At 44.1% G+C, this 24,638-nt stretch overlaps 1 protein-coding gene across 4 annotated transcripts; it reads right to left on the bottom strand.

The window, feature by feature from the left end:
- Positions 1 to 6,794: 6,794 nt before the first annotated feature.
- Positions 6,795 to 23,111, bottom strand: KDF1 (keratinocyte differentiation factor 1). Of its 4 annotated transcripts, XM_079986201.1 has the most exons (6): positions 23,003 to 23,111; positions 18,645 to 18,711; positions 16,230 to 17,310; positions 14,367 to 14,447; positions 12,300 to 12,328; positions 6,795 to 9,321 (listed from the first exon to the last, which is right to left on the bottom strand). In XM_079986201.1, exons 3-6 carry the CDS (start codon positions 17,287 to 17,289, stop codon positions 9,310 to 9,312), a joined length of 1,182 nt encoding a protein of 393 aa, XP_079842327.1. In that variant the 5' UTR covers positions 17,290 to 17,310; positions 18,645 to 18,711; positions 23,003 to 23,111; the 3' UTR covers positions 6,795 to 9,309. The 4 variants fall into 4 exon arrangements, with proteins under 4 accessions (XP_079842327.1, XP_079842324.1, XP_079842326.1 ...); XM_079986198.1 differs by lacking the exon at positions 12,300 to 12,328 and having other exon boundaries at positions 23,003 to 23,108; XM_079986200.1 differs by lacking the exons at positions 12,300 to 12,328; positions 23,003 to 23,111 and adding an exon at positions 22,492 to 22,968.
- Positions 23,112 to 24,638: the final 1,527 nt, after the last annotated feature.

Here is a 24,638-nt window from a genome sequence, read left to right as displayed (position 1 = left end):
GTTTGGGGGGCGCAAATGGTGCCCGCCGAGTCACCACGTTCACAGGCATCCGCGCCTGTGATTTTTAAGGGTCCCCGCATCGCCGGCGCGGACAAGACCCGATCCTGCGGAGCCGATTCCCTCCGGAGCTCGGAGGGAATCCGCCATTAATCGGCAGCGCTAACTTCAATCCTAACACTAACCTAACACTGGCATTGACTTTTAAACTAACTCCCAGCTGTCGTACTCAAGTCCTGATTGTGCACTTACCGTATTTTTCACTCTATAAGATGCACCAGACCACAAGACACACCTAGTTTTTGGAGGAGGAAAACAAGAAAAAAAATATTCTGAATCTCAGAAGCCAGAACAGCAAGAGGGATCGCTGCACAGTGAAAGCAGAAATCCCTCTTGCTGTTCTGGCTTCTGGGATAGCTGTGTTAGAGGGGGATTTTCCACTGGTGGCAGATGACAGAGATTGTGACACCATGAGACCGGTGTAAAACCAAATTAAATAAGGACTTTATTTCAAAACAACAAACAGCAAAACTTGTGGGTGTTTTTCCTGCAGGCAGAGTTCAAACTGCAGCTTTTCTCCTTTTGTAGCCATGGCCAGCTGCAACCAATTAGCCCAGAGCTTACGAAAACTGTTCTTAAAGGTACAAACATGTTTCTGTGCAGAATGTCACCCAACAAGCTGCGCAGCCTGCATTCGCTCCATAAGATGCACACACATTTCCCCTTACTTTTTAGGAGGGAAAAAGTGAGTCTTATAGAGCAAAAAATACGGTACATAGCCTTTTGGTTTGCCACTGAGAACAACATCCAGTAGAGCTCTTACGTTCCTTCCTTTAGGAAAGTTTGCTGCTGCTCACCAATCCTATTAGTTAGAAGCTCTATTTCACCTAATGAGATTTATTATTGTCTTAGTTTGCCCTGCACGCCTCTTACCTGTGCTGCAGGAAAACAAGGCTGTAGAAGTAGTCATAGCCATCACTCAGACTATGAGTTACCACAGCACAAACAAGCAGGTCTCGCTCTGCTTTTCCCGATACAAGGCCACCATGGCGGACTGCCACAGATACAGTGCTGTCATCGAAGGCCAAAATGTTCAGGAACCGCGGCCTTGGCTGGGCTTAGCGCAAACAGCCTGCCATATCCTGCAGCTATGAAAACAAACAGGCATGATGGGAATGGACTTTAGCCCTGTGTCCAGAGTGCTCCTTTTGTTTGAGCTGAAGTTGGCTGGGTCAGGTGGCAATGGTGGAGTTTTCTAGGCACAGGAATGGTAAAAATCCAACTGGGGGACACACAGATAATGTTGACCTAGCATTCAGTTCTGGTAGAAATTCCCCGCCTGTGCGTATCTAGATAGGGGTTAGAAATACAGGCTGTTTTTCTGTTGGCACCAGAATTACACATTACAGAGGACACTGCCCTGTAAGCAAGGTTTTTGCCATTACCAGGTCAAAATGCGTCAGCTGGACCCTGATTCCACTGACTAAAGTGCATCAGGTGAAGGTTAGGACTGTCCTGTCCTCATGATAGCTAAATAAAACGTATCGTCTGCAGAACAAAGTCCCCTATGTCTAGGGCATCTCTTCAAGTGGTGACTCCTGTAGACACCCGAGGCCCTCTAGTAGGGTGGCAGCTCATGCTCTGTCAGAAAAGAGGAAACATGTCACTATAAAATGGCAAAAGACACTGATTTGCATGTGGTTATTTACACATACAGATACCAATGTAGAGATAATTATTACAATTTAAATAGAAAAACAACACATCTCACCCAAGTGGGGAAGACTGTGCCCATGTGATCTGTGTCTGTGTCTAGGTGCTTCTCACTGTGAATGGGCAACTTCAAGGACTCACCAGCTCCTGTATTTGAATTATATATATATATCTCCTTATTTATCAACGGCTATTAGCCATGATAGATGTGTTCTCCCTCCACTGTTGGAGGCAGTATGGCTCTGAATGCCAGTGGCTGGAAACCACAGGTATGCTCAGGTCCTCCTGAGCTTTCCATAGCCATGTGGTTGGCCACTATGGAAACAGGATGTCTGGCCGTTATTACTGTTGAGCTTTCTCCGGCCTTGCTAACCTATGACTTCCAAGGCAGAGAGTAGAAAGGATGATTTTCCAGTTTTCTTCCTTACAAGAATCCTTTTCAAATAATGTGCAGGATCCGCAGCAAAACGTTGCAGTAACGAATGTTGCTGTTCAGGATTCCAGCCACTCCACTGCTTTCACACACACTCTCTCAAGTTATCCAACTTCCACCCAGTCAGTGTTTCATGCCTACTTAGACCTCATAGGGCTGTTTAGGCTCCACTATCTGCCTTGCCCTGCCCGGGGTCCTTTCTCCTCATTTTTTATTTTAATATTTCTGCAACTTTTGGAATTCCACCAAGGCTACAGAGAGTGTAGGTATTGTTGTTGTTTTGGTTTCATGAACAACAGCACTCGCCCTCTGAACATTAGATATAGATGGATTATCATATTCATTGTCATTATTCCTTAGCCACTTTTCTACATACCGTTCAAAGCAGCTTATGCAGAATGATTTGCAAAATGCAATTAAAACCCCCAAATAACATGTCACTCAGTGAAATGGCAGCAATAAAACATGGGAGTAGCAATTGTAATAAAAAACCATATCAGACCTGATCATAAAACTGAACGGCAGTCTCCAGAAAATTCCTAAAAGAGCAGAAAAGTTAAACATTAAAAGCCTATCCAAATAAAAATGGCTTCAATCATTGCTTAAACACAAAATGGAGAGGGAGAATCCCTGTGGCAATTCAGATAGGGATAGGCAAAAATGTCAATTTTGGCTGCTGATTTTTCCAGTCATCAGTTCTCCACATTTCCACATCAGTTTGGAAATAGTCTTTTTTAAAAAAATCCCCATGAAATTTCACCAGCATTTTATTGCAAATTTCTCCTAATACACATTTTCTTATGCCGTTTTGCCTAAGACACGCACTTTTGCAAAGCCGTTTCCCCTTCTGTATCTATGCACAATTTACCCTGGTGTATACTGTTAAGTTGTGGGTGAACATATCAGACGACACAGCAATTCTTCAAACAGCTCTTGTTTATTCACAAGCCAGAACCAGAACTGAACTGAAGGGTTCAGCCAGCCTGCTTATATAGAGCTCCAGTATGATGCTACTGTAACAATTTTCTGTAACTATCCAATCACTGAACATCACTTTCAATCCCTTATTTGCATATGTGGACCTGAGTGAAAACTATCTACAGCATCCCCCTGCTGGCCCAGGGTGAGAACTTCAGTACATAACATATACATTTTAGCATTTTGGCTGAAGAACTGCATTGCAGAATTCAGAGCAAATTTTGAAGGATTATTGTATTTCAATACACAGAGTGTTTAGGAAAGTGTTAATTAGGGAGTAGTGTTAATTAGTGTGAATTGAACCACATTTCTTCTCCCACTCCCCACACCTAGTGGGGAAATGCCACTAGGAAATGCCACTTTTGAATGGAATTTATAACTACAGACATATATAAAATCTATTAAAACCATGCCAAAAACAGGAAAGTCTTCCCCTGTCAGTGGAGGAACAAACAAGGAGGGAGCCAATCAAGTTTGTCTAGTAGCCAGTGGAGCTGTTACAGCAAAGGAATGACGTAAGTAAGCTTTCTTTCAGTGAAGCTGTCTGCCATTTGTAAACCACTTTGAGGTTTGCTTGTTTGTGTGTTCGTTTTACAATCAAGCTGTGGAAAATTTTATGAAACAAATCAATAGCGAATAAGTGAACTTGTTGACAAATGAGATTCAAAAAGAACTATTTAGAAAGCAACTCCAAAAAATACTTCCTGTTCTGTGAATTTAACTCAAGGTCAAGATTTCGTTCTTTTGCAGAATTAAGGCAATGTGCAATATTATGTCAACTCTGGGGAAAAAACTTTTATTTTATTTTTGTTGCTGCTGCAAAATTCACTTCTACAGTAGTAAATGTATCCCGCAATTCCTTCTTCTGGCACTACATCCTTGACTGACAAGAATTTGAACTGCCTGTTTTGAAGCGGTGCCTATCTTTTGCACTAGCCAGATGTTTGAAATTCCCCAGCCAGTTGATCGTGGTGATGCTGCCACCCTCTGGGAAAGAGAAGTGAAGCATGTGTTATGGCTGTACTAAGAACATAAGAGGGACGTGGACGGCACTGTGGGTTAAACCACAGAGCCTAGGACTTGCCGATCAGAAGGTCGGCGGTTCGAATCCCCGTGATGGGGTGAGCTCCCGTTGCTCGGTCCCTGCTCCTGCCCACCTAGCAGTTCGAAAGCACGTCAAAGTGCAAGTAGATAAATAGGTACCGCTCTGGCAGGAAGGTAAATGGTGTTTCCGTGTGCTGCTCTGGTTCGCCAGAAGTGGCTTAGTCATGCTGGCCACATGACCAGGAAGCTGTACGCGGCTCCCTCGGCCAATAAAGCGAGATGAGCGCCGCAACCCCATAGTTGGTGACAACTGGACCTAATGGTCAGGGGTCCCTTTACCTTTTAAGAACATAAGAATGCAAGAAGAGCCAAAGGCCAACATAAGAAGTGCCTGCTGGATCAGACCTATGATCCACCTGGGCCAGCATCCTCTTCTCAGTGGCCAACCAGGTGCCTCTGTGAAGCCTGCAAGCAGAATGTCAGCACATCATTTTCCCCTCCTGTGTTTCCCAGCAACTGGCATTCAGAGGTTTACTGCCTCCGATAGTGGATTTTAATGTTAGATTTTAAATTGTTGTAACCTGCCCTGAGACCTTAGGGTGAAGGCAGGCATACCATCATCATCAAACATAGTCGTGAATTTGTCTAATTATCTTTTAAAGCCATCCAAGTTGTTGGCCATCACTACTTCTTGTGGGAGTGAGTTCCATTGTTTAACTATCTCTGTGTGAAAAAGTACGTTCTGTTGTCCGTCCTGAATCTTCCACCATTCAGCCTCATTGAATTTTCCCGGACTTTGCTTTGATGAAGAACAAAGCTGCTCTGTCTGCTGTCTCCAACCCATTTTATATACCTCCATCATGACTCATCTTCCTCACCTTTGCTCTAAGCTAAAAAAGCGTCAAATGTTGTAAACTCTCCAGAGGTATTCTTCCAATTAACAATCATCAATAAATTCTCATGAAAAATGGAAATCAATGAACTGGAGAAGAGAAGGTGGCCACCTCAGCTCTATTGTTACTTTCCACTGAAACAAAAATGAGCGCTCATGATCACATTTTAAACAGCAGGAGCTGATTATGCCCCACAGTCACACCAAGGAGAGTCAAAAAGAAAAGCAGCTGAGTTTATTCATAATACAGTGGTACCTCGGGTTAAGTACTTAATTCATTCTGGAGGTCCGTACTTAACCTGAAACTGTTCTTAACCTGAAGCACCACTTTAGCTAATGGGGCCTCCTGCTGCTGCCGCACCGCCGGAGCACGATTTCTGTTCTCATCCTGAAGCAAAGTTCTTAACTTGAAGCACTATTTCTGGGTTAGTGGAGTCTGTAACCTGAAGCGTATGTAACCTGAGGTACCACTGTATATTTTACCCCTGCTTTGGGCTGGGTGGGTAGCAGCAATACATATAATGCCCAGTTTATTAGGATCAGCATGACTGCAATCCCATGCATCATTTCCTGGGAGTAACTGCCACTGAACTCCCAGTGGTGCTTTCTTCTGACTGCAGAGTGCCAACGTGTATTTATTTGGGATGGCTCAAAGCTTATTATGGTTTTGCACACCCCTGTTCCTTGTTTTTTATTGTCATCTCAGAGAGTCACTGGTAGAAGCTTAAAATTTCTTTTTTCTGCAGAAGAAGTTGATGGTGAAAGCTGGGGGGGGGGGGGGAGAGAGACTTTTCTCCTAGTAGTAGGAGAAAGGGGAAAACTGGTTCATCAAGTCCAGTGTTCTAACCTTTGATATCCCCTGAAGCTATCTGTTCTCTGACAAAGAGGCAGAGACTTAATCCACCTTGGGCACATTTGAAGCATTTTCCTTAAGACCACACAAGCCTACACCATTTGGCTTCCTTATCTGTGCAGACCCACAACTGATACTGCTCCCCATAGGAATTTGCTCTTATTTTTCAGGGTCATCAAATGCTGCTTGAAAGGGGAGTTCCAGACCTCATGCAACAGATCATACGCTTCCTAAACCAACCAAACCTAAGGGCTCAGACACTACTCAACCTAAACAGCTTTGAACAATTATTTGATACTACCAACACAATGGAAAAAGGAATCATTTCCAAACTATATAAAATCCTCTTGCTACCCCTCCTCTTATTTCATTTTATTAAGAATAAAATGGGGAAAATATTGTGGAGAAGAGCTAGAGGAACAACTATGGAAACAAAATTGGACTAGACTACCATTCGGATCTCTCTCAATTAGGACTTGAGAAAATGCTCTAAAAATAGCACATGTGCCCAGTCAGATTGAATAAAATTAACAATACATCCAAATTCTGCTGGCAGGAATGCAGTTTGCCTAGTTCCCTAATAATCTTTTTGCCCCATTCATTCTCTTTTGGGGAAAATTATTCTTTCAAATAATTAATCAGATGACAGGACAGTCACTATGATGAGACCCAAAACTAGCCCTTTTATTTTACTCTTCAGATTAAGAATACAATAAATAAATATCTCATCCTTCGTTGCAGATTGATTAGTGATAAACAAAGAACTGGAAAGCCTTTAACTGCAAAACCTTTTGAAGCTTGAATTTTGCAAGTACGGGACATTGTGCTTAAGAACAAACTACCTCATGAAAGGAACATTGATCTGGAAAAAAAGGACTCGCGTCTTCTTCTGTACAACATGGTATCCTTTTATTGACTTTGTTAAGACAATTGAACATGGTTTTCACCCTCCATTGACACACAGAACCCTGTGAAGGACCTTCATTTGACTGCCTACTTTCGAATGTTTTAAGACCACAACCATCAACTGATTTCTTTCTTTCCTGAACAACTGTTAAGTTCTGTATTCCATTTGTGGGTATGTTTTTGTCAACTGAAAATAATCAATAAAAATATGTACATATTTGCAAGTGGAACAAACAAACCATTAGAACATTATGCAAAGTTCGTGGTATTTGCAAAAGGCAACATCGGAACCCATTCCTAAATGCTGCTGTCATCCTTGAGATTAAACCCATACCTTGGTATGGGTGGAAGAAGGGTAGATTTTTTTTTAAATCATCATAATCATCATTACTATTTTTTAAAAGTTCACTGGCTTTTTAAAAAGAGCAAAAGGACATGTATTTTCCATATTAGCTCCTTTCCCAAAGAAAACACACTACTCCAGGCAAGTTAAGGTACAAAACAGAAAGGTGCAGGAGAGAAAGAGAGAGGCAACAGTGGGGAGTGACTGGCACTTTTTAAAAAATCAGCACAGTATTGTGTATCCAGTATGTTACTGACAACTAAGTGTGCACATTTAAAAGAGGGGAAATTATACACTGCTACCAGTTCTGATCAAGCCTAAGTTAAAAATGAAGATAAGTATACAGCAAATCACCAAAATGCCACCAGCTGCATGAATTAACCTGGCTGAGGATTTCCCTGCAGTCTTCTGCAAAGAACAAAAGACACACTGGTCCAATCTGGGAAGACTCCAGGTGAGAGTACTGGGGTTGGGGGAACAGAAAGGAGAAGGAATTCACTCACGAGATGTTAGTGGGGGTGAGGGAAAGGGAGAGCTATGCGTTCTCTCTCTCCCCCGTCCCCCTCACAACATATGCATCCTCCCACGAGCTCCAAAAACAGCATGCAGAGTTGTGGGGCTCTGGACTGTGGCCGCTGTTTAATAACATTACACAAACGTGCTTGCTCTGCCCAGCTAAGCCCAATGTTACACCACACTTATCAGTGGGTCAGTGTGTGATGCTGCCATCCTCTATGGCAACAGCTCCAGGGACAAGAGTTTTTTGCACAGCCGTCGCTGGAAACTACCCATCCGCAGTTGCAGAACATTTCATCAACATCTCAGCTCTTCTGCCACTGAAATCAAAGCAGCCTGAATTTGAGGCACAAAGGTGAAAAGGGCTCTGAACAAAGGAGCCCTGGGTACCTTTATTCTGTCAACAGACTATAGGATTGCTAAAAGAATGGCTAGTAACAATTCACATTGCTATCTGAGGGAAGCAAAACAACGTAAATGGGTTTCAAACCAGTTTGAATTTCAAGTTAAATGTCCCAGATACACTGTGGATCCCCATCCATCGCAAACTCCTTGACGTTCCATATGAGAAAAAATGTATCAAGTTTCTAAATGTCATTCTGAGGCTTGACAATTACTATGAAAGCTATGATTTGCTTGATATAAGCTGGCTTGTTTATAAACTGGTTTCTTCTTTTACCCTCCAAGGCTTAACTTTGATGTAGAGCAGGATGGGCTTAGAAAAAAAGAACTGAAAATGACATGTGATGCCGAGTGCTATGGTTTTTCATAGCAAGCCCCAATCTAGCTATCATTTCCAACCCTGGATGATGGTTGTCAGTTGATTGAAACAATGCTCTGCAACAAATGGTTGGCAAGCCATATGAAGTCACGTCTTGGCTGGTTTTCCAAGCAGCTTGCGTTAACTTAGTTAGAAAGTCTGTAGGATGGCCACGGATTACACATGGCTTGAAAGTTGATTTGCCATCATTCATGTCAATTTGCCATCATTGAAGGCGGTTTCATCATCACTCGCTCAACACAGTCCATCCAAGGCACAGATGTGGTACTCTTGAGCCAAGCATACTGTACTAAGTAACGACAGATGTAGAAAGATGTCTTCAAGGTCTCCAAGCTCCATCAAACCAACATAATGTGGGATATTGCATAACAGGAGCCCTTACACTAGTGGGACGATCACACTTAGAAAGACGTGTGCAAAAAAACCATCACTGCTACTTAACGTCCATTACAGCAAAAAGTTGCTTATGGATGTAGTGAAAAAGGCACTAGCTTGGTCATCTGAAGGCAAGTTTACAGCAGAATCTATCTTGGAAAATGGCACCAGAACCAGGCATTTTGGGAAAGCCCAACTTATGGCTGGTGCCAATATCCTTTTCCTGTCATTTTGCTGCTAGACAACAATCTGCTTATGAGGCCCCCTTAAAATGCAAGTTAAGGGAGTCAAGTTCAATTATTAAAAATTGACAAACAAAATAAAGTGGCATCGTATTTGTCATTTAGAAATCGGGAACTTGCCCCGTGGCCTCGTTGCCTAGCACGTTAGTTCCCGAGGTCCATTTTTCAGCAATATACTTTCAGCAGAGGAGCTCCAGAGGAATCTGTCTCTGTATCCTGGAAAGAAGAGCCTCTGCTCAGGGGAGATCCTTGAGAGGGGAAAACAAAGAAGAGGGTGTTTTAGTTTTTGTTTTTGTTGTAAATAACAGATCACACTGAGTTTTATACATAATATACAAAAGCCTGGAAAATGCATACCCAAAGGATAAGCTGGAACACTGTACTATAACCAGGGCTGTATATCATCAGCACACCCACCCACCCCAAATTCAGTGAAGGGGGGGAGGGGGAAAGAGAGAGAGAATGAATGAATGAATAATTCTGGAAATTTGGATTGGTCAAATTTGTTTTACTTTAAGTTCCCAAGAGGCTGCAATTTGACATTTTGGAGACTACAAGTTGCATCTGCAACAGAGTTTTGTGTGAAGTGCTCCTGTTCAAGATTACAGACAGTCCATTCCACCAGCTGGCAGTCATTCAGCATTCCATGCCCATGGAACATACTCAGTCCACTTTCGGCTGTTATGGACTTCTGCTAGCCTTAGGGTTCCTTATTTTCCCTAGTCCCTGGGGGCGAAGTTTGACATATGGCTAGGACAACTCCCCTGTGAATCAACTGATATCATGATGGTGGCAGCACCTACTGCAAGCCCCCTCGGACCCACCTACACCTTAACCTGCCCCAGGCATGAGCGGCTTGGGCAAAATGGTCCTGAGGTCCAAATAGTGCTGTGGTCCTAATTAGGCCTACGGTCCAGTGGTTGCCCGCCCCGGTACATATAATAGTTATAGGGCAAGAGGTAGTTCAGGATCTACTGGGTGATGTGCAATGGATTAACAAGGATTTCCAACCCACAACTGATTAACAAATGCAACAACGAAACAGCTCTCCCCACCCCAATTATGTTGCTGAGATGAAGATTTGGTAACTGGGAGTGGACTTTTTTAAAAAAGAAAGAATTGTGAGCTCAGGTCAGTTCTGGTACTCGAACCAAGTTCCGAGGCTCAGAATGTGCTCAGAGGGACTCTTGCTCTTTCATGCTGCATGACTTTTGTACTTGGCTCTTGGTTTGTACATCTTTAGGTTCTAGTAAAAAAGGAGAAAAAAGTAGATCCAACAAGCCTGAAATCTGTCCACCCCTCTTGTATTATTTGTTAAGCTGCTTAACTGCAGCAAAAAGGTTTTGCTCAGCTGTTGGAAATTCCATTTTCCATCCATAGTGGAAGATATGAAATTGCACAAATGGGTAAACTGACAGACCACATCTGTCAAAGAAGTAGAGAAAAATAAACAGACCTCCTCACAAAAAATGGAACCAATTCATCATTTATTGGACTGAAAATCACAATGCAGGAAAACAGCATCTTCTCATATTTATGTAAACATGGTTGCTTTTTAGTTGTTTTTTTAAACCCTGGACCCATCTGCACCATACGTTTAAAGCAGTATCATACTACTTTAAATAGTATTGGATTCCCCACAAAGAATCCTGGGGACTGTAGTTTGTTAAAGGTGCTGGGAGTTGCAAGGAGACCGCTATTCCCCTCACAGAGCTACAATTTCACAGTGGTTCAATAGCCAACCCCTCTTCCCACTGAACTCTGGGAATCACAGCTCTGTTAGGGAAATTGGGGTCTCCTAACCACTTTCAGCACCCTTAACGAAGTACAGTTCCCAGGACTCTTTGGAGGAAGCCATAACTGTTTAAAGTGGTATGATACCAATGAATTCAAATTACACGAAAAAAGATTCTGACTAAACATTTGGGGAAACTTCCTGATGTTAAGAGCTTTCGACAGTGGAACGGACTACCTCAGAGAGAGGTGGACTCTCCAGCCCAACAGAGGCTGGATGGCCATCTGTTAGGAATTATTTAGCATTGCAGGACTACATAAGATTGGGGTCCCTTCCAATTCTACAAGTCTAGGATCCTATGATACTGCTTTAAATATATAATGCAGATGAGGCCCCTGTTTCTGTTTGCCATAAAGAAACAGCATTAAAGCCCAGTAGACTACAGAAGTGCTGTTTCATGTTCAGCTGAAGAAGACTTAACTGCATATCTTGAAGTGTCTCTTTGTAGCTACAAAAACTTGAAGCTCATCTTGAGAGGTAGGTGGGGAAAGAAAGCCAGCATTCTTAGCCAAACCCTGCATCATGGATGTGCAGAAGACTCACAGCCCTGTTTATAACTAACCCAAGATCCCATGTAAGACCCAAGAACTGCACCCAGCCATTCTTGCATCAAGCTCGGGGAATGTAGCTTGACCACAAGCTGTGTGCAAGGTGCTCTCGAAATCTGTCATAGTCGGTGTCTGCTAAAGCACAGCTAAGGCACACCGGTGATGCTGCTCTTGGCAGCCATTTTAACCCTAAGAACAGGAGGCAGAAGGAACAAGAAGAGGGAGAGGAGAGCCATACAGGACTATGGCATACCTAGGAAAGGGGTAGAAGAAGAAGAAAATATCTGCAAAAATGGTATGCTGCAACCCCTATATTCCAACGCAAGCAGTGGATCCCTCTCAAAAAGTCCACAGCCATGAGGACTAGAACCTGACTTTTGGTAAGAACAAACAGAACCTGAGACTCTTTGTATCCTACTTAACCTGGTAGATTCCACATCAGACATTACAGCCTGCATTCCATAATACAATCATGGCAAAAGCTGTCTGGCAATGGGAAAGACTGTCATGGGAGACAGTAGGCTCTCTTTCACTGGAATAACTTAAGCAGAGGCTGAATGACAGCTGTTAGGGATAGCCATAGTTGTGTCCTGCATTAAGCAGACAGCTGGACTATAAGGTCTCCCCTGTCTCTGTGACTCAGATTTATGCAGCCTCCACCCTCCACTCCCACCAATCACTTGTGTGGAAACAGGTATTGCAGGAGAGAAGTCAAAACTCCTAAGAATCTCGGCGAGCCTGTAAAAACCAAGAGCAAGTTCTTAGCCTTCAAGGCTGTGCAAAGTAGGGTCAGAAAAACACAGGCAATGGCTTTGGGAAACCTCAGGAAGAAGCCGGCAGAGAGAGAACCATTTCCAGCTGCCAGACAGCAGGGCTTCCGTACCTTGTATAGTACTTTGCCTCTCTCCACGGCTAGCAGAAAAAGAATGACGTTACCAAAGGTTGTTGCATATATTAAAACAGGTCAGCAAGACCATAGCCAGAAATGTGCGTGGAAGAGGGTATAGGCTAAAAAGCTAGGCTCATCCAAGAATTTTAAAACAGGATTATCATGGGGAAAGAAGTAGTGACTGGAATTAGTTGCTACGCTCTCTTCTCAAGTCATGTCTCCGATTCTCCTCATTCATCAGTAACACTGAAATAATTAAGCCAATAAATAAAACCAACCCCAAAGTCACATAGGAGAACATTCCACCCACCCTGCTGCCAAAACAAAGGGCTTGCGAATCCTACCAGTGCCTTTGGGCTCATTAGGCAGAAGGCAGGAATGGGTTTACTTTGCACTCAAGCCAATTGTATGTATCACAGGATCAAAAATATATCTCTAAACAGTTTACATAAAATGGTATAAACTATTCATTACATGTTTTGGGTAGACTAGCCCACATAAAACATTTTTGGGCAGCTGTCAAAAATAATACAAGAGAATTGCCTGCTTGACATTAACAGTTAGGGGATTTCAGAAAATAGGTGCTGTCACGGTAAAAGACTGATTTCTTGCAAGTGCAGAGTGGGTCATTTAAAAGCACCAGTTCCAAAGTGGGAGCATATAGGGGAAGGAGATCCTTCAAGTACATGGGTCTGAAGCTGTTGCAGGTTTTATATATTAACAGTAACACCTTGAATTTATTGGCAGCCAGAGCAAATCTTTGAGCAGATGTGCATTATGCTGACAGGGTCTCACCCCTTCTTATAATCTCTATAAACAAGTTGATAATTCAGGGCTGTGTCACAAGTTTCCCAGCCCTGGAGTTCAGAAGCGCTGTTTAGAAAACATACCCCATGCACCTTCAGTTGAACACCTGATTTTCCAGAATTCCCAATAACATAAATAAACGTGCATGATCATAGGTTCCGCACACTTGTTCAAAGGAAATCGTCGAATTAATCAGCAGTTGGATCCCCAGGACCAGTTGGTGTTACCCATTTCTACATTTGAATATTCAAATTGCATGATGATTAAACTGCATGGAGCAGAGCTGTGCTCTAAGCCAGGAGTTCCCAAAGAGTGATCCATGGACCACCAACAGTCCATGACTCAGCTTCATTTGTGTGTGTGTGGCACTGATTCTGTGGAGTTGTGCGGTTATATGTACAGTCATGGGGAAAAGAAAGTGCACCCTCTTTGAATTATGTGGTTTTACATATGGAGACCTAATAGCAATCATTTGTTCCTTAGCAGGTCTTAAAATTAGGTAAATACAACCTCAGATGAACAACAACACAAGGCATCTTATACTGTGTCATGATTTATTTAACAGAAATAAAGACAATATAGAGAAACTAAGTGGACCCTTACTGCTTCCATAGGATAATGAAGAACAATGTATGTGTGTGAAAAGCAGAAGATGCAGAGGCTGTCTCTCTCTGAGAATAAAGGCAAGTACAGCAGCCACTCCAATGTTCTTCGAAACTAGGTGGTTTGCAGAATGGAGCGGTTGGAAGAAGGCTCTGTCTTCCTTAAAGGAATAATGCTGCAGCAAATTACCATTGCTAAACAGGCAGAAAAATCATTAAGTGGTTTGCCAAGACCTTCAGCAATTTTCAACAGGTCCAGGGGACAAATAATTTGAGAATCACGTGGGGGAATCTTGGGAACCACATGGGGAATCTTGACTGTGCAGAGTTCTGCAGGTTCCCCCAAATGCATAGGTGGGTTAGGGGTAGGGTTGCAATGTTGGTGGGGGGCTGGTACAGTGGGCACCGCCAGAGCTCTATACGATTATTCATTCTGCAAGTTGAACTCCTGAATAAGGCTCATGCTATTATTTCAATATAAAACCCAAGCCAATACCTTGCTTAGTAACAAACAATAGTACTGTCTGCAAACAATGTTTATAATGAGCCTAATTATAAGTGACTTCAGGCTCACTTTGGGAAGGCGGTGATGGCTCGATGGTTGCAAATGGAAAAAGGAGGTAACACGATTCATTCTGTGAAGATGGCTTACCAGCAGCGCTGTATGCTCCGTGCCGCATGTTCCTGGCTTTCATATCTGCTGTGGTTTCTACAGATATCTGAACAGGGAAATCTAGAAGACAGATAACCAAAAGAAGAAGAAGAAATTTGAAAGGAAACACACATCATTTGGCATATACATATTTTAGGGATATACCCAAACAGCTAAGTGTGTGAATGTGGGGAAACGGGGAGCTGATGAGCACACACTGGGCAACACAGCCAGATTTGCCTCTGTGAAACAGACAAGGGTATAGCCAGTTTGCTAGTGAGTGCACAAAATGTTACAACCCCCAAATGTACCCAGGATCTTATGTAAGAAAACTTGAGCTTATTTCAGTTTGTAGTCCACCCTCATTCTTTCATTCCTTCTCATCATCACCCTTTAAATTGTGTTGCCGTTATACCCCTTTTTGCAAATACGAGGTTGAGGCTTAGAGGTAGTAACTTGGAGAATGACTCAGCTGCTGAACTGGGATTTTGGTTCAAGTCTTTGCTGAGTCTTCTAGTGGCTAGATCCAGTTGCTAAAGGAGAGCCCACCATATGCTACCTTAGCTATGAGCGAATATTTTCAAGTCATTCAAAATAAGAAGCTACTGATAACCTATAGCAGGAAACCTGTGAATCTCAAGATATTGCTGGACTACAGCTCCCATCACCCCTCATAACTGACTATGTTGGCTGGGTCTGTTAGGAATCCAACAACATGTGGAGGGACAGGGCTCTCCATCCCTGGCATTGGGGTGCATGTGAGAGACATAAAAGCCTTCTCCTTTGCTTGCCTCCCAGGCATTTCTGGCCTACAGCGAAGAAAAAAGCATGAATTCAGGTAGCCTTCCAAGCTGGATTTTCATAGCTTATCAAGGAGTGTTGGCTGCAAACACCCCATGCATTTGACCCTAGCAGAAGGCTCCTACTAGGTGGCAAGACAATGCCCCTCCTCCTTTTTAGAGGAGATAATGGCCCCAGGCTTCACACAAGCAGGGGCCACATTCATACTGACGAAACAGTGCGCTCCAGTTGAGGGGTATAAATGACATTGATGTAGGTTTGTGTGTGAAGGAAGGGGCCACTCAAATGCACATTCAGCCCCTGGGCATCTCCACATCTTAAAACATGCCGGTGTGGCAACTGTGACACTTTGGGAAAAGATGGCTGTTTGAACCTACTTAGGAAGAGTGAGGGATATGCACGTGCATGTGGGAGAGGAGTATACATACAAGCATGCCCACCAGAGGATTTTATTGCATTCTTATTCTATCACTCCTGCAAGCAGCTCAGGGTAGCATACTTTCTTCCCTGCTGCCACTATCGTCTCCACCCTCCATCCAGTTTCATCTTCACAACAGGCCTTCCCAGCAGGGGGACATAGGTGCAAATGGACAACTGATCCAAAATCACCCAGTGATCTTTCTGACCAAACAGGGATTTGGCCAGGGTCTCCCACATTACTCCAGCTTCCAAAGCTTTAAAGTTGCCCACCGCCATATTGTAATGCAGAGCTAGGACCTACAGTGGCATCCTTTTGCAATTTGGGAACGTGGAGTACCTATGAATGCTGACTCCAGGGGAGGATTAGTGTTGTTTGTTAAGCAAATTGGGCTAAAATACAGGCTATTTCTTTGTATATGGTGCATGGGAATTGGAATAACTACCACCGAGAGAAACCAGATCTGGTATTAAAACTGGTGCTTAATTACTCATGCATATTTGCTTATTTCTTCTTCTTCTTCTTTTCTAATATGTATTAAAAAGCCCCATACTTCATAGGCTTTTTAATGTATCTGTGGTACATTACCCTTGAATATTATGGCTCCCCTTTGCTCTACACACAGCACAAAGCTTCATACGTACCTCCTTCGCTAGGGAGCACAGATGCCAACATGGTCTCGTTGCCACTGTCTGGCAGATTGCCTCTGCTCATGCTCTCCTCCAGACTCGGGCGGGTCGGGACAGAAACGCGGGGTCGGACCCGGCTCTTGCGCGTGCTGATGCGTATGATCCCCCGGACCAGCCTGCATTCGGCATCCTGCTCATCCAAGTGATAGTCCTGAGTGATGCTGTTGATGAGGTCTGAGATCTTGTTGGTCTTCTCCAGGAAGACGGTGTCCGACGTACACTTGGCCAGCTCATCAATTTGGTGAATGCTGAAGAGCTCGGTCAGTTTCCTGTGGATCAGGTAATCAATCCGACCACTGGATATAGAGCTATTCTTTGGGTCACTGTCACTGTCGGTATCCAAATCATCGGCGGAGTAATCCTCAGAGCTTCGAAGGCTGCTGGGGAGAGGTTGCTTCTCTATGCTGTTCCTGGCTATCTTCTCCGGAAGAGGCTCCTTGTAGCATGAATCAGTATCTGTGTGGGGGCTAGGGGTATAAATCCCCACTGGGATCCCTTTCAGTTTCACATCTGGGTAGCTGAAACTGCTCCCGATCGTGCTCTTTTTGGTTTGGCTCCCGTTTTTTTCAGCAGGGGAGCTATTGGCAGGACTGTTTGGCGAACGCCCATTGCACTCTCGGCTCTCATCTGTCAGTGCCTCATTGTAGAGGCTCCTAGAAGGGCAGTCCCTGAAGCAATCCCCGCATGTCACAATGCAGCAGAAGATCGCTTTGTAAACACTCCAGGCCTGGGACAGAGTGGGGCAGCATGGGGGCCGGGGGGTCTCCACAGCGCCAGGGATAAAGGTACTCGTTTCGCCCTCCCTCCCACTGGCATCTTTGGGGTCGGCTTTGCGGCTTCTCGCAGCTCGTGTTGGCTTGCGGGTTTGCTTGAGCTCAGGGGTAGAGCCACTGAACACCTCCAAGCTAATGTCAGTCGTTCTGGGAGAGTTGATCTGCTGGGGTACCGCAACATCTTTAGGGGGCTGGTGGTAGCTGCTTAGGTTTTGGCGATGTCCTTGTGTCTTTCCAAGCATGACTTGCCACCCTTTCGACTCCTGACAGGGAGAGAGGAAAAAAACAGAAAACAAAAACCACACATGCTCAAACACACATACTCCCCATCAAATCCAGATGACCTGAGCAGAAGCGGCAGAAGAGAAAGAGGTTAAGATGCTCAAGTTCTGCCTCCACCAGGACAGCAAGAGTCTGCTACGGTCAAGATTCACTTGGTATTAGGTTCCATGTTACTGCTGCTGTAGTGTGGGATCTGTAGCTGCACAAAAATCCCACAAAGCAGAGATTGCAAGTGGCTCAGAGAAGGAACGATGAAAGGCTGGCAGGATTGAGTGCCATATTCTGAATCCCAGCACCTCTTTGCCTCACATGTCCCCTCTTTCTGTTTATATGGGAGCATGGCCACAATACTGCCAGTTTTCTAATGAAAAACTCCTTTGGGCACTGGGAATGCACCAAAGACCCTCCTCCAACATTGTATATAGGTGTCAGATGATACAAGTTTCCCATGAGGCTCCCTTAAGAGGCCAACAAGCTGTGCAACAAATATTTTCTGTACTAGTGCCCACTTCAGATTCTTACCCTCCACCCTTTGCATTATGTGCTGCAATTCAATGGAAGCACATGTGGCAACATTGGATGCAGAATGCAGTTTCCTGAGAATATCAACTTTCTGTTTGAAATAAAAATAAATCAAGTTTCTAGCCCTTTGAAGATACAATGGAGTTCCAGATGACCCCGCATATAAACAGAAAGCACTTCTGTTATTGGTGTTGAAGACAAGGCTTGCCAACTTTGCTTTCCAAGTGCAACCCTTTGTGTCCTATGGAATTTTTGCCCAGGGCTTTCAAGCATAGCTTTTGGAAGGGTAGATATGCCTGCAGGAAGCTGAAGTGAGGATGAGCCAGGAAAAGACACGTGCAATGTGTCTGGGGTGGTTGTGGCTGGTGGTCGGAGTTCTGCGCACACACAACACACCTGTCCTATGTGGGCGCTGGGTGGCTGAAGCTTCAGGAGGTGGAAGCGTGGCTGAAGGAAACCTCCAGTGGTGAAGGGGAGAGTCTGAGCTTTGGCATCACACAGAGCTCCTTGTAATGGCAAAGCCAGAATCAAGTCATGGAACGCCATAAATATTGCAGGATTACACAAATTAAGGAATCGTGCAAATGATCTCATTTTGCCTTATTTGTACAGGTCTAACAAAGAATTCAGCTTTCCTTGAAGACAGAAATAGAGTGGCCTGAGGGAAGAAAGGCAGGATTCCCCCACCCCCCCCAGCACAGAGCATGTCATAATTTTTGTGCTGACTTTTTCCATCTCCCTTCTCTTCTCCCTCCCTCCCCCCAAAAAACCCCTCTCCTTTTTTGTTATTTACCTTTTGCTTTGTCTTCTTTGGGGTTAATCTATACCCTAAGCAGCCGCTTCGTCCATTTCAGAATATCCTGTGCTCACAAAGACAAAAAGGAAAAGTTTTGTTTTTGTTAAGTAGATTCAGGGGATTCGTTTCTCTTAGTTTGTAACTGTGCAAAAGAGACTGCTTTCCCAGGGCAGCTAAGATATTAAAACAATTTTAAAACGACATACAAATATCAAACATTTCGCTAATGTCAATAGCAGCGGTAAATCATTCTCCCTTCTTCCAATCCAGTTCCATTAGCCATCCATCTGAACAAAGTTAAGAAGCTCCTTACCTCTTGCATATCCCCCCAAAAAGCAGTCACAAATACTAATTTAAAAATGCATTTAGGTCCCTCTTAAGTGATATCAAGAAGGAGTCTGATTGTGTATCCTGGGTTAGGGAGCTTCACAATTGTGGAGCCACGATGGAAAAAGCCCCAATCCTTCCTGTCTGCTAGCCTGGCCTCTTTTCCCAACAGGTGTATGAGAAGGGCCTCTGTACAGAAGCTTAAATATCTGGCAGGTTTGCATGGGGGTAGGCAGCCTTTTTTTTAAATAACTGGGCCCTAAACCATTAAGGCAGGGGTTGCCAACTGTTTAAAGTCTTTGGATTTTTGAGCAAGTGGTATGGGTACCATCCAGGGCTGGATTAACCATTAAGCAAAATAAGCATGTGCTTAGAGCATCAAGGAAAAGGGGGGCACCACTGAATGTTTCCATTGCCAGATTTACCATGGACCATATGGCACAGCTGAACAAAAAACAACATTATTTATACAAATATACAAAAACCAACATTGTTTTCCATCTTATTGTAGGTTTCTTTTTATTTTGGCGATGGCGAATTATTTTACGGTTTATTATTGTTTATATTAAAATTAGATATATATATGGGGGGGGGCTAAATCTTTTAAGTGCTTAGAACCTCTAAATGTCTTAATCCATCCCTGGTACCGTCCCCTCTGGTCACTTCTCTTCCCCCTTTCCCAAACCAGCCCTCACCCGCCTAGAGAGAGAAAAAAAGAAAGTGTGCGCACCACCTTCACTTTTTCAAGGGATCTTGCTAGAAGTCAGATCCAGTTGAATGTGCCTGAAAAAACACATCAGACTGAAAAAGGAAGGGGGGGCAGCACCACACTTCCAACTTCATCCTTCAGCTCTATGAACTTTTTGAGGGAGAAAAAGGTAATCACCTCCACCATCTCATGACCAAGGGGCCGGGGGGGGGGGGACCGGGCTCAGAGGTGTTGTCAGCACCAGGGAATGGACTCAATGGCACCATTGTTCTCATAGATGCCACACTGGCAAGCCCAATTAAGGGCTTTAAAGGTCATAGTTAGCACTTCGGTGGGACCCATGCTCTTAGGTAAGAAGCACCTAATAAGTCCAAATAAATAATTAACAACAACAGCAACAACATAAAAGCCTTCATGTGTTTTAAGATCCTCTGCAGAAGCCCAGCTACAAGTAACTTCTTTAATTGGGGTACATTATGAATTTACAAAGGAGAGGTGTTTTCTACAGTGGTGCCCCAACTCCAGAATCACCTCCCTAAAGGAGCACTTCTGGTGCCAGCATTACGATCTTTTTGGCCCCATGTTAAGACCTTTCTGTATGTCTCATTTTAGGCATTTTAGTTGGGATTTTGCCTTATTCATCTCTTCATTCATTTTACTGCATACTGTTATGCTTATTTGTAGGGTTTGACATTGCACTTCTCTTGTGTAAGTAGCTTTATCCACCCCTTTGTACAAAGACTTGTAGTTAAGAAATATTTTAAATTAATACAAATCAATGCTTGTGCAATGGGAACCCTCCAGAGGAAGTAGAACTTTTCCAGGAACTGTGAGCTGTATCCAAAATTAGTCATACTCAGAGAAAAAGGTAGAAGGTAAATGATCCTTGGACGGTTAAGTCCAGACTAAAGGGTAAGGTGCTCATCTCACTTCAGGCCAAAGGAGCCAGTGTTTGTCTGCAGACAGCCTTCCGGGTCATGTGGCCAGCATGACTAAACTTCTTCTGGCACAACGGAACACCGTGATGGAAGCCAGAGAGCATGGAATCGCCGTTTACCTTCCCACCACAGTGGTACCTATTTATCTACTTGCATTGGTGTGCTTTTCAACTGCTAGGTTGGCAGAAGCTGGGACACAGAGCAGACCCACTGAAATGAATGGACATGACTAACTTTATGACAAATCAGTGGCCGCTAACCATGATGTCTATGTACTATCACCACTGCTGGTGGCAGTATGCCTCTGATGGGGATCACAAGTGGTGAAAGCGCTATTGTATTCAGGTCCTCCTTGCAAGCTTCTCTTAAGCAACTGGTTGGCTTCAGTGAGAAAAGGATGTTGGGTGAGATGGGCCACTGGCCTGAGCCAGGAGGCTCTTATATTTTTCTTAGGTAACTTAGGTCCACTAATTTCAATCGGTATACTTTGAGTAGAACTTAATTGGATATAACCCTGTGTGTGGATAATGGCTTCATCACAAACATTTCTAGGACCTATCTGCTACAGATGCAAGAAAATCCAGAAGAACATGAATGCATGGTGAGAATTAAAAGGCTTTGTGAGAGTAATAAGGGGCAGCTTAAGCAGTTAGGCTCAAGCCAGGGTGTCCTTGGTGGACAGGAGCAGTTAAGGTATATGACCAGCATTCAGCATTGCTGCACAAAGGGGTGACTTTGAAATGAAGGAAGGAGACAGACATGTTGAGCAAACACAAGATCTCTCTGTTGGATTCCCTTGCTAAATAATTCCAGAATCATCAGATCAAGCTATGCCACCTATTTGTAGTTTTTTGTTTTGCTTTTTAAAAAGAGAATTGCCCCCCCCCACCTACCACACCTGCATAATTCCTGTTATTGCTTTGGTTTCAACCAAAACAACTGTTCCAATGTTATATGTAACCCCCGCTTCCCCAGTGCAACAGCCAAAGCCAGTAACCACCAGTTTCTTTTGGCCACACTATATTTGTAAACAGAATAACTACTGCTGAGGTGGTGTGCAATATGTAGATGACTGTTCTGGCAATGGTGGGTAGGACCGCAGCCATAAACCAAGCAATAGTCTACTGCATATGACTTACCCCTTAACATACAGTGGTACCTCGGGTTAAGTACTTAATTCGTTCCGGAGGTCCATTCTTAACCTGAAAATGTTCTTAACCTGAAGCACCACTTTAGCTAATGGGCCTCCTGCTGCTGCCGCGCCGCAGAAGCATGATTTCTGTTCTCATCCTGAAGCAAAGTTCTTAACCCGAGGTAATATTTTTGGGTTAGCGGAGTCTGTAACCTGAAGCGTATGTAACCCAAGGTACCACTGTATTCTGAATCCCCATCCTACCCTTAAATTTCTGACAAAGTCAAGGGTGATCTTGGATAGTGGAACATTTGCTCCCACCAGTATATCAATAAGTATATCTATACTGACCACAAAGGCAAAATAAAATAGTTACCCTGCATTCCAGGAAGAATGGGGCAGACATTTTAAGGGCTACTCTTTCAGTTCAGTGAGAGTGACATGTTTGCTCCAAAGAAAAGAGAGTGCATGCATGTGTTATGGGGGTGCAGAGTCTCTGGACTGGTAAAGTTAGTGAGTCTTCAAAAAAACACCAGTTTTTTTTGTAAACCACTTTGAGGTTTCTTTCAAATGGTGCATACATTGTATGAGCTAACTAAATAAATACAAGTCGTCTGTGCATAGACAGTCCTGTTAAATCAGACAAGAGGAAGTTCCAAATTTAAAATACTGGTAAACCTCTAGGCTAAAAATCACCAATTCCCCTCCACTTGAGGCTATAATCTCAAATATACTCACTTGAGCATAAACAGTAGGAGCAGCACTCTCGCCCTGAAATCGATAGGGCCCCCTGGGATTCATATGCAGGATTGGAGGTGAAAAAGCTACTGCAGATTACCTGTAATGCGGTGGGGTGGTCTCTCCACGTAAGGTAGTGTCAGACCTGCATCCGCCTGTCCCCTCAAAGTTGGTCTGGCCTCAGATCTTCTGGGTTAAAGCCCTTCCTCCCCAAATCGAGGAAGATGCCTGGGTGGGAGGCGAGGGGGGGGGGAGACGGGGGTGGGAACCACTCGAAGACTAGGAGGCGGAAGGAAGGGGGCGACGAGCGAGGCGCCGAGGGGATTGGTGTCACCATTAACACCTGGGCAGGGCCTAGTCCTTCTACAGGTAGGTCTGAGCCTAGCCTAGCCGAGGCCGCTGGGGTACCCCGGGGCCCGCGCCCGCTTCTCTCCAAGATCCCTGCTGGATCCCTGCGCCCCTCTTCCCCCCGGGAATGGTTTCCGCCCCGCCAGCCCCGCCTTGGCATTACCTGCCGAGCCAGGTGAACGGCGTCCAGGGCCCCTCCTTCACCTGAGCCCAGGTGAGGTCACGTGTCTACGGGTTGCCTCGCGGGACACACTTTTGCGGAAGGCAAAACCCCCCTATAAAACAAATAAATCGCTCCCTGGATAGGCCACCGCGTTCCCCCTCCCCACTCGCGGGAATGGTCTCCGCCCCCAGTAAGTAACTCTCACGCAACCCTTGACCCCTCCCACTCAGTTAAGACACTTCCAAAAAACAAGTTAAGATAGTGGATGAGCAACAGCAACGTATTATGTTTTTTAATTAATCTCGGATTCGAGGGGTTTTTATTGCACTTGCTTAGCGGTTAGGGAAAGGCACTCTGTAGCTGCTCAAAAGCATTATTTAATCACTGCTTTTATCTCCCCTGCATATATGGTAGCCAGGGAATTGTCCAATATCGCAATTCCCTTTGTTTTCAAAGTTCAGAGGTGAGCGTGGATCTTGATGCAGCCAAAACGGAATAATCGATGTGTAAGCAGACTTGGAGAAACCTCAAGATTTGCAGAACTGCAGCAACACACACAAAAAAACCAAATGGGGTTGGGGAGTACTAAAATTGCCCAGTGGGAATGGAGCTACTTAGTGGCCACCACACAGGGTGAGAAACTGGTTTTGCGGGTAGGGGGGTGTAAAATATGAGGGAGGGGGTGGACTATTCTGGTAGAGCAGAGGGTGTTGCTGTCTTTTGGATAGCTGAACAGGAGCATTTCACACTGCAACCCTTTGTTGCAGATTCAATTTTCTATTGTATTCTATTCGTCTCCTGGGTTATTTTTTGTTGTTTGTTTTTTAAATCTGACCTGCCGCTGGCTGGAACAAGATTTCAGCATGACACAGTTAAAATACACTTTGTATTGAAAACCAAGGCAAATGTCACATACCAGGTGGTTATCTCCACAGCGGCAGCTAGGACAATTAGGATTTTTGAAGCTGAATGTTGTTCATTCTTAAGGAGACTTTCTGATATTTTATTAAATTCTGTTTTGTCTTTTCAGTTCTGCATTTTAAACTTCAGTGTTGACCTGTGGTTTAGTATTGTTCATTAAGGCTGCATTCCAAAAAAACAATTGCTAGCAAGTAAGCTCCGTTGGATTCAATGGGAATTACTTTTGAAAGCCAATATGCATAGGATTGATGTAATCTCATGCTATTATGTTTCAGCAACTATTTAAATTATTAAATTGTATTATAAGATCGCACTCTTTTATTCTGTATTAATCAATTCAGAACAGATACTAGCCCTGTTGGAGTAGCTTTTTTGGTTGATAAGCAAGCATTACTCATTGAATCAAAGAGTTGGAAGGGACTAGTTGTACAGAACAAATGGGCAAATAGGACACTGCTCCACCAACCTCAGCCTGCCCCCACCTTCCTGCCTTCTGACCTAAAAGTCAGAGGGTAGATCTGCCTGTTATTGGCTCTGGCTCCCCCTACTGTTAGCCTCCCTTCCTTCCACCCTACCAGTACGTACCAAGGAACACCAGCTGTCTCTGCCCTGCTGTAAAGCAAACTGAAGTGTTGGGCATCATTAAGGATGGCTAAGTGGGCTCACGTAATGCAAGTTGGAGTTAACTCTTTATTACCAAGAACACAATCTGCCT

Source organism: Podarcis cretensis (genome assembly GCF_951804945.1).
Source record: "Podarcis cretensis genome assembly, chromosome: 8".
Lineage (NCBI taxonomy): Eukaryota > Metazoa > Chordata > Lepidosauria > Squamata > Lacertidae > Podarcis > Podarcis cretensis.
This window is presented reverse-complemented; position numbering and strand designations above follow the sequence as displayed.

Coding starts and splice junctions, on each gene's coding strand:
- KDF1 (XM_079986198.1), bottom strand. CDS start 17,289: ATGCTTGGAAAGACACAAGGACATCGCCAAAACCTAAGCAGCTACCAC. Junction 14,448..16,229: donor TGTGCTCCCTAGCGAAGGAG/GTACGTATGAAG, acceptor TCTGTCTTCTAG/ATTTCCCTGTTCAGATATCT. Junction 9,322..14,366: donor CGGAGCATACAGCGCTGCTG/GTAAGCCATCTT, acceptor TCCCCTCTCAAG/GATCTCCCCTGAGCAGAGGC.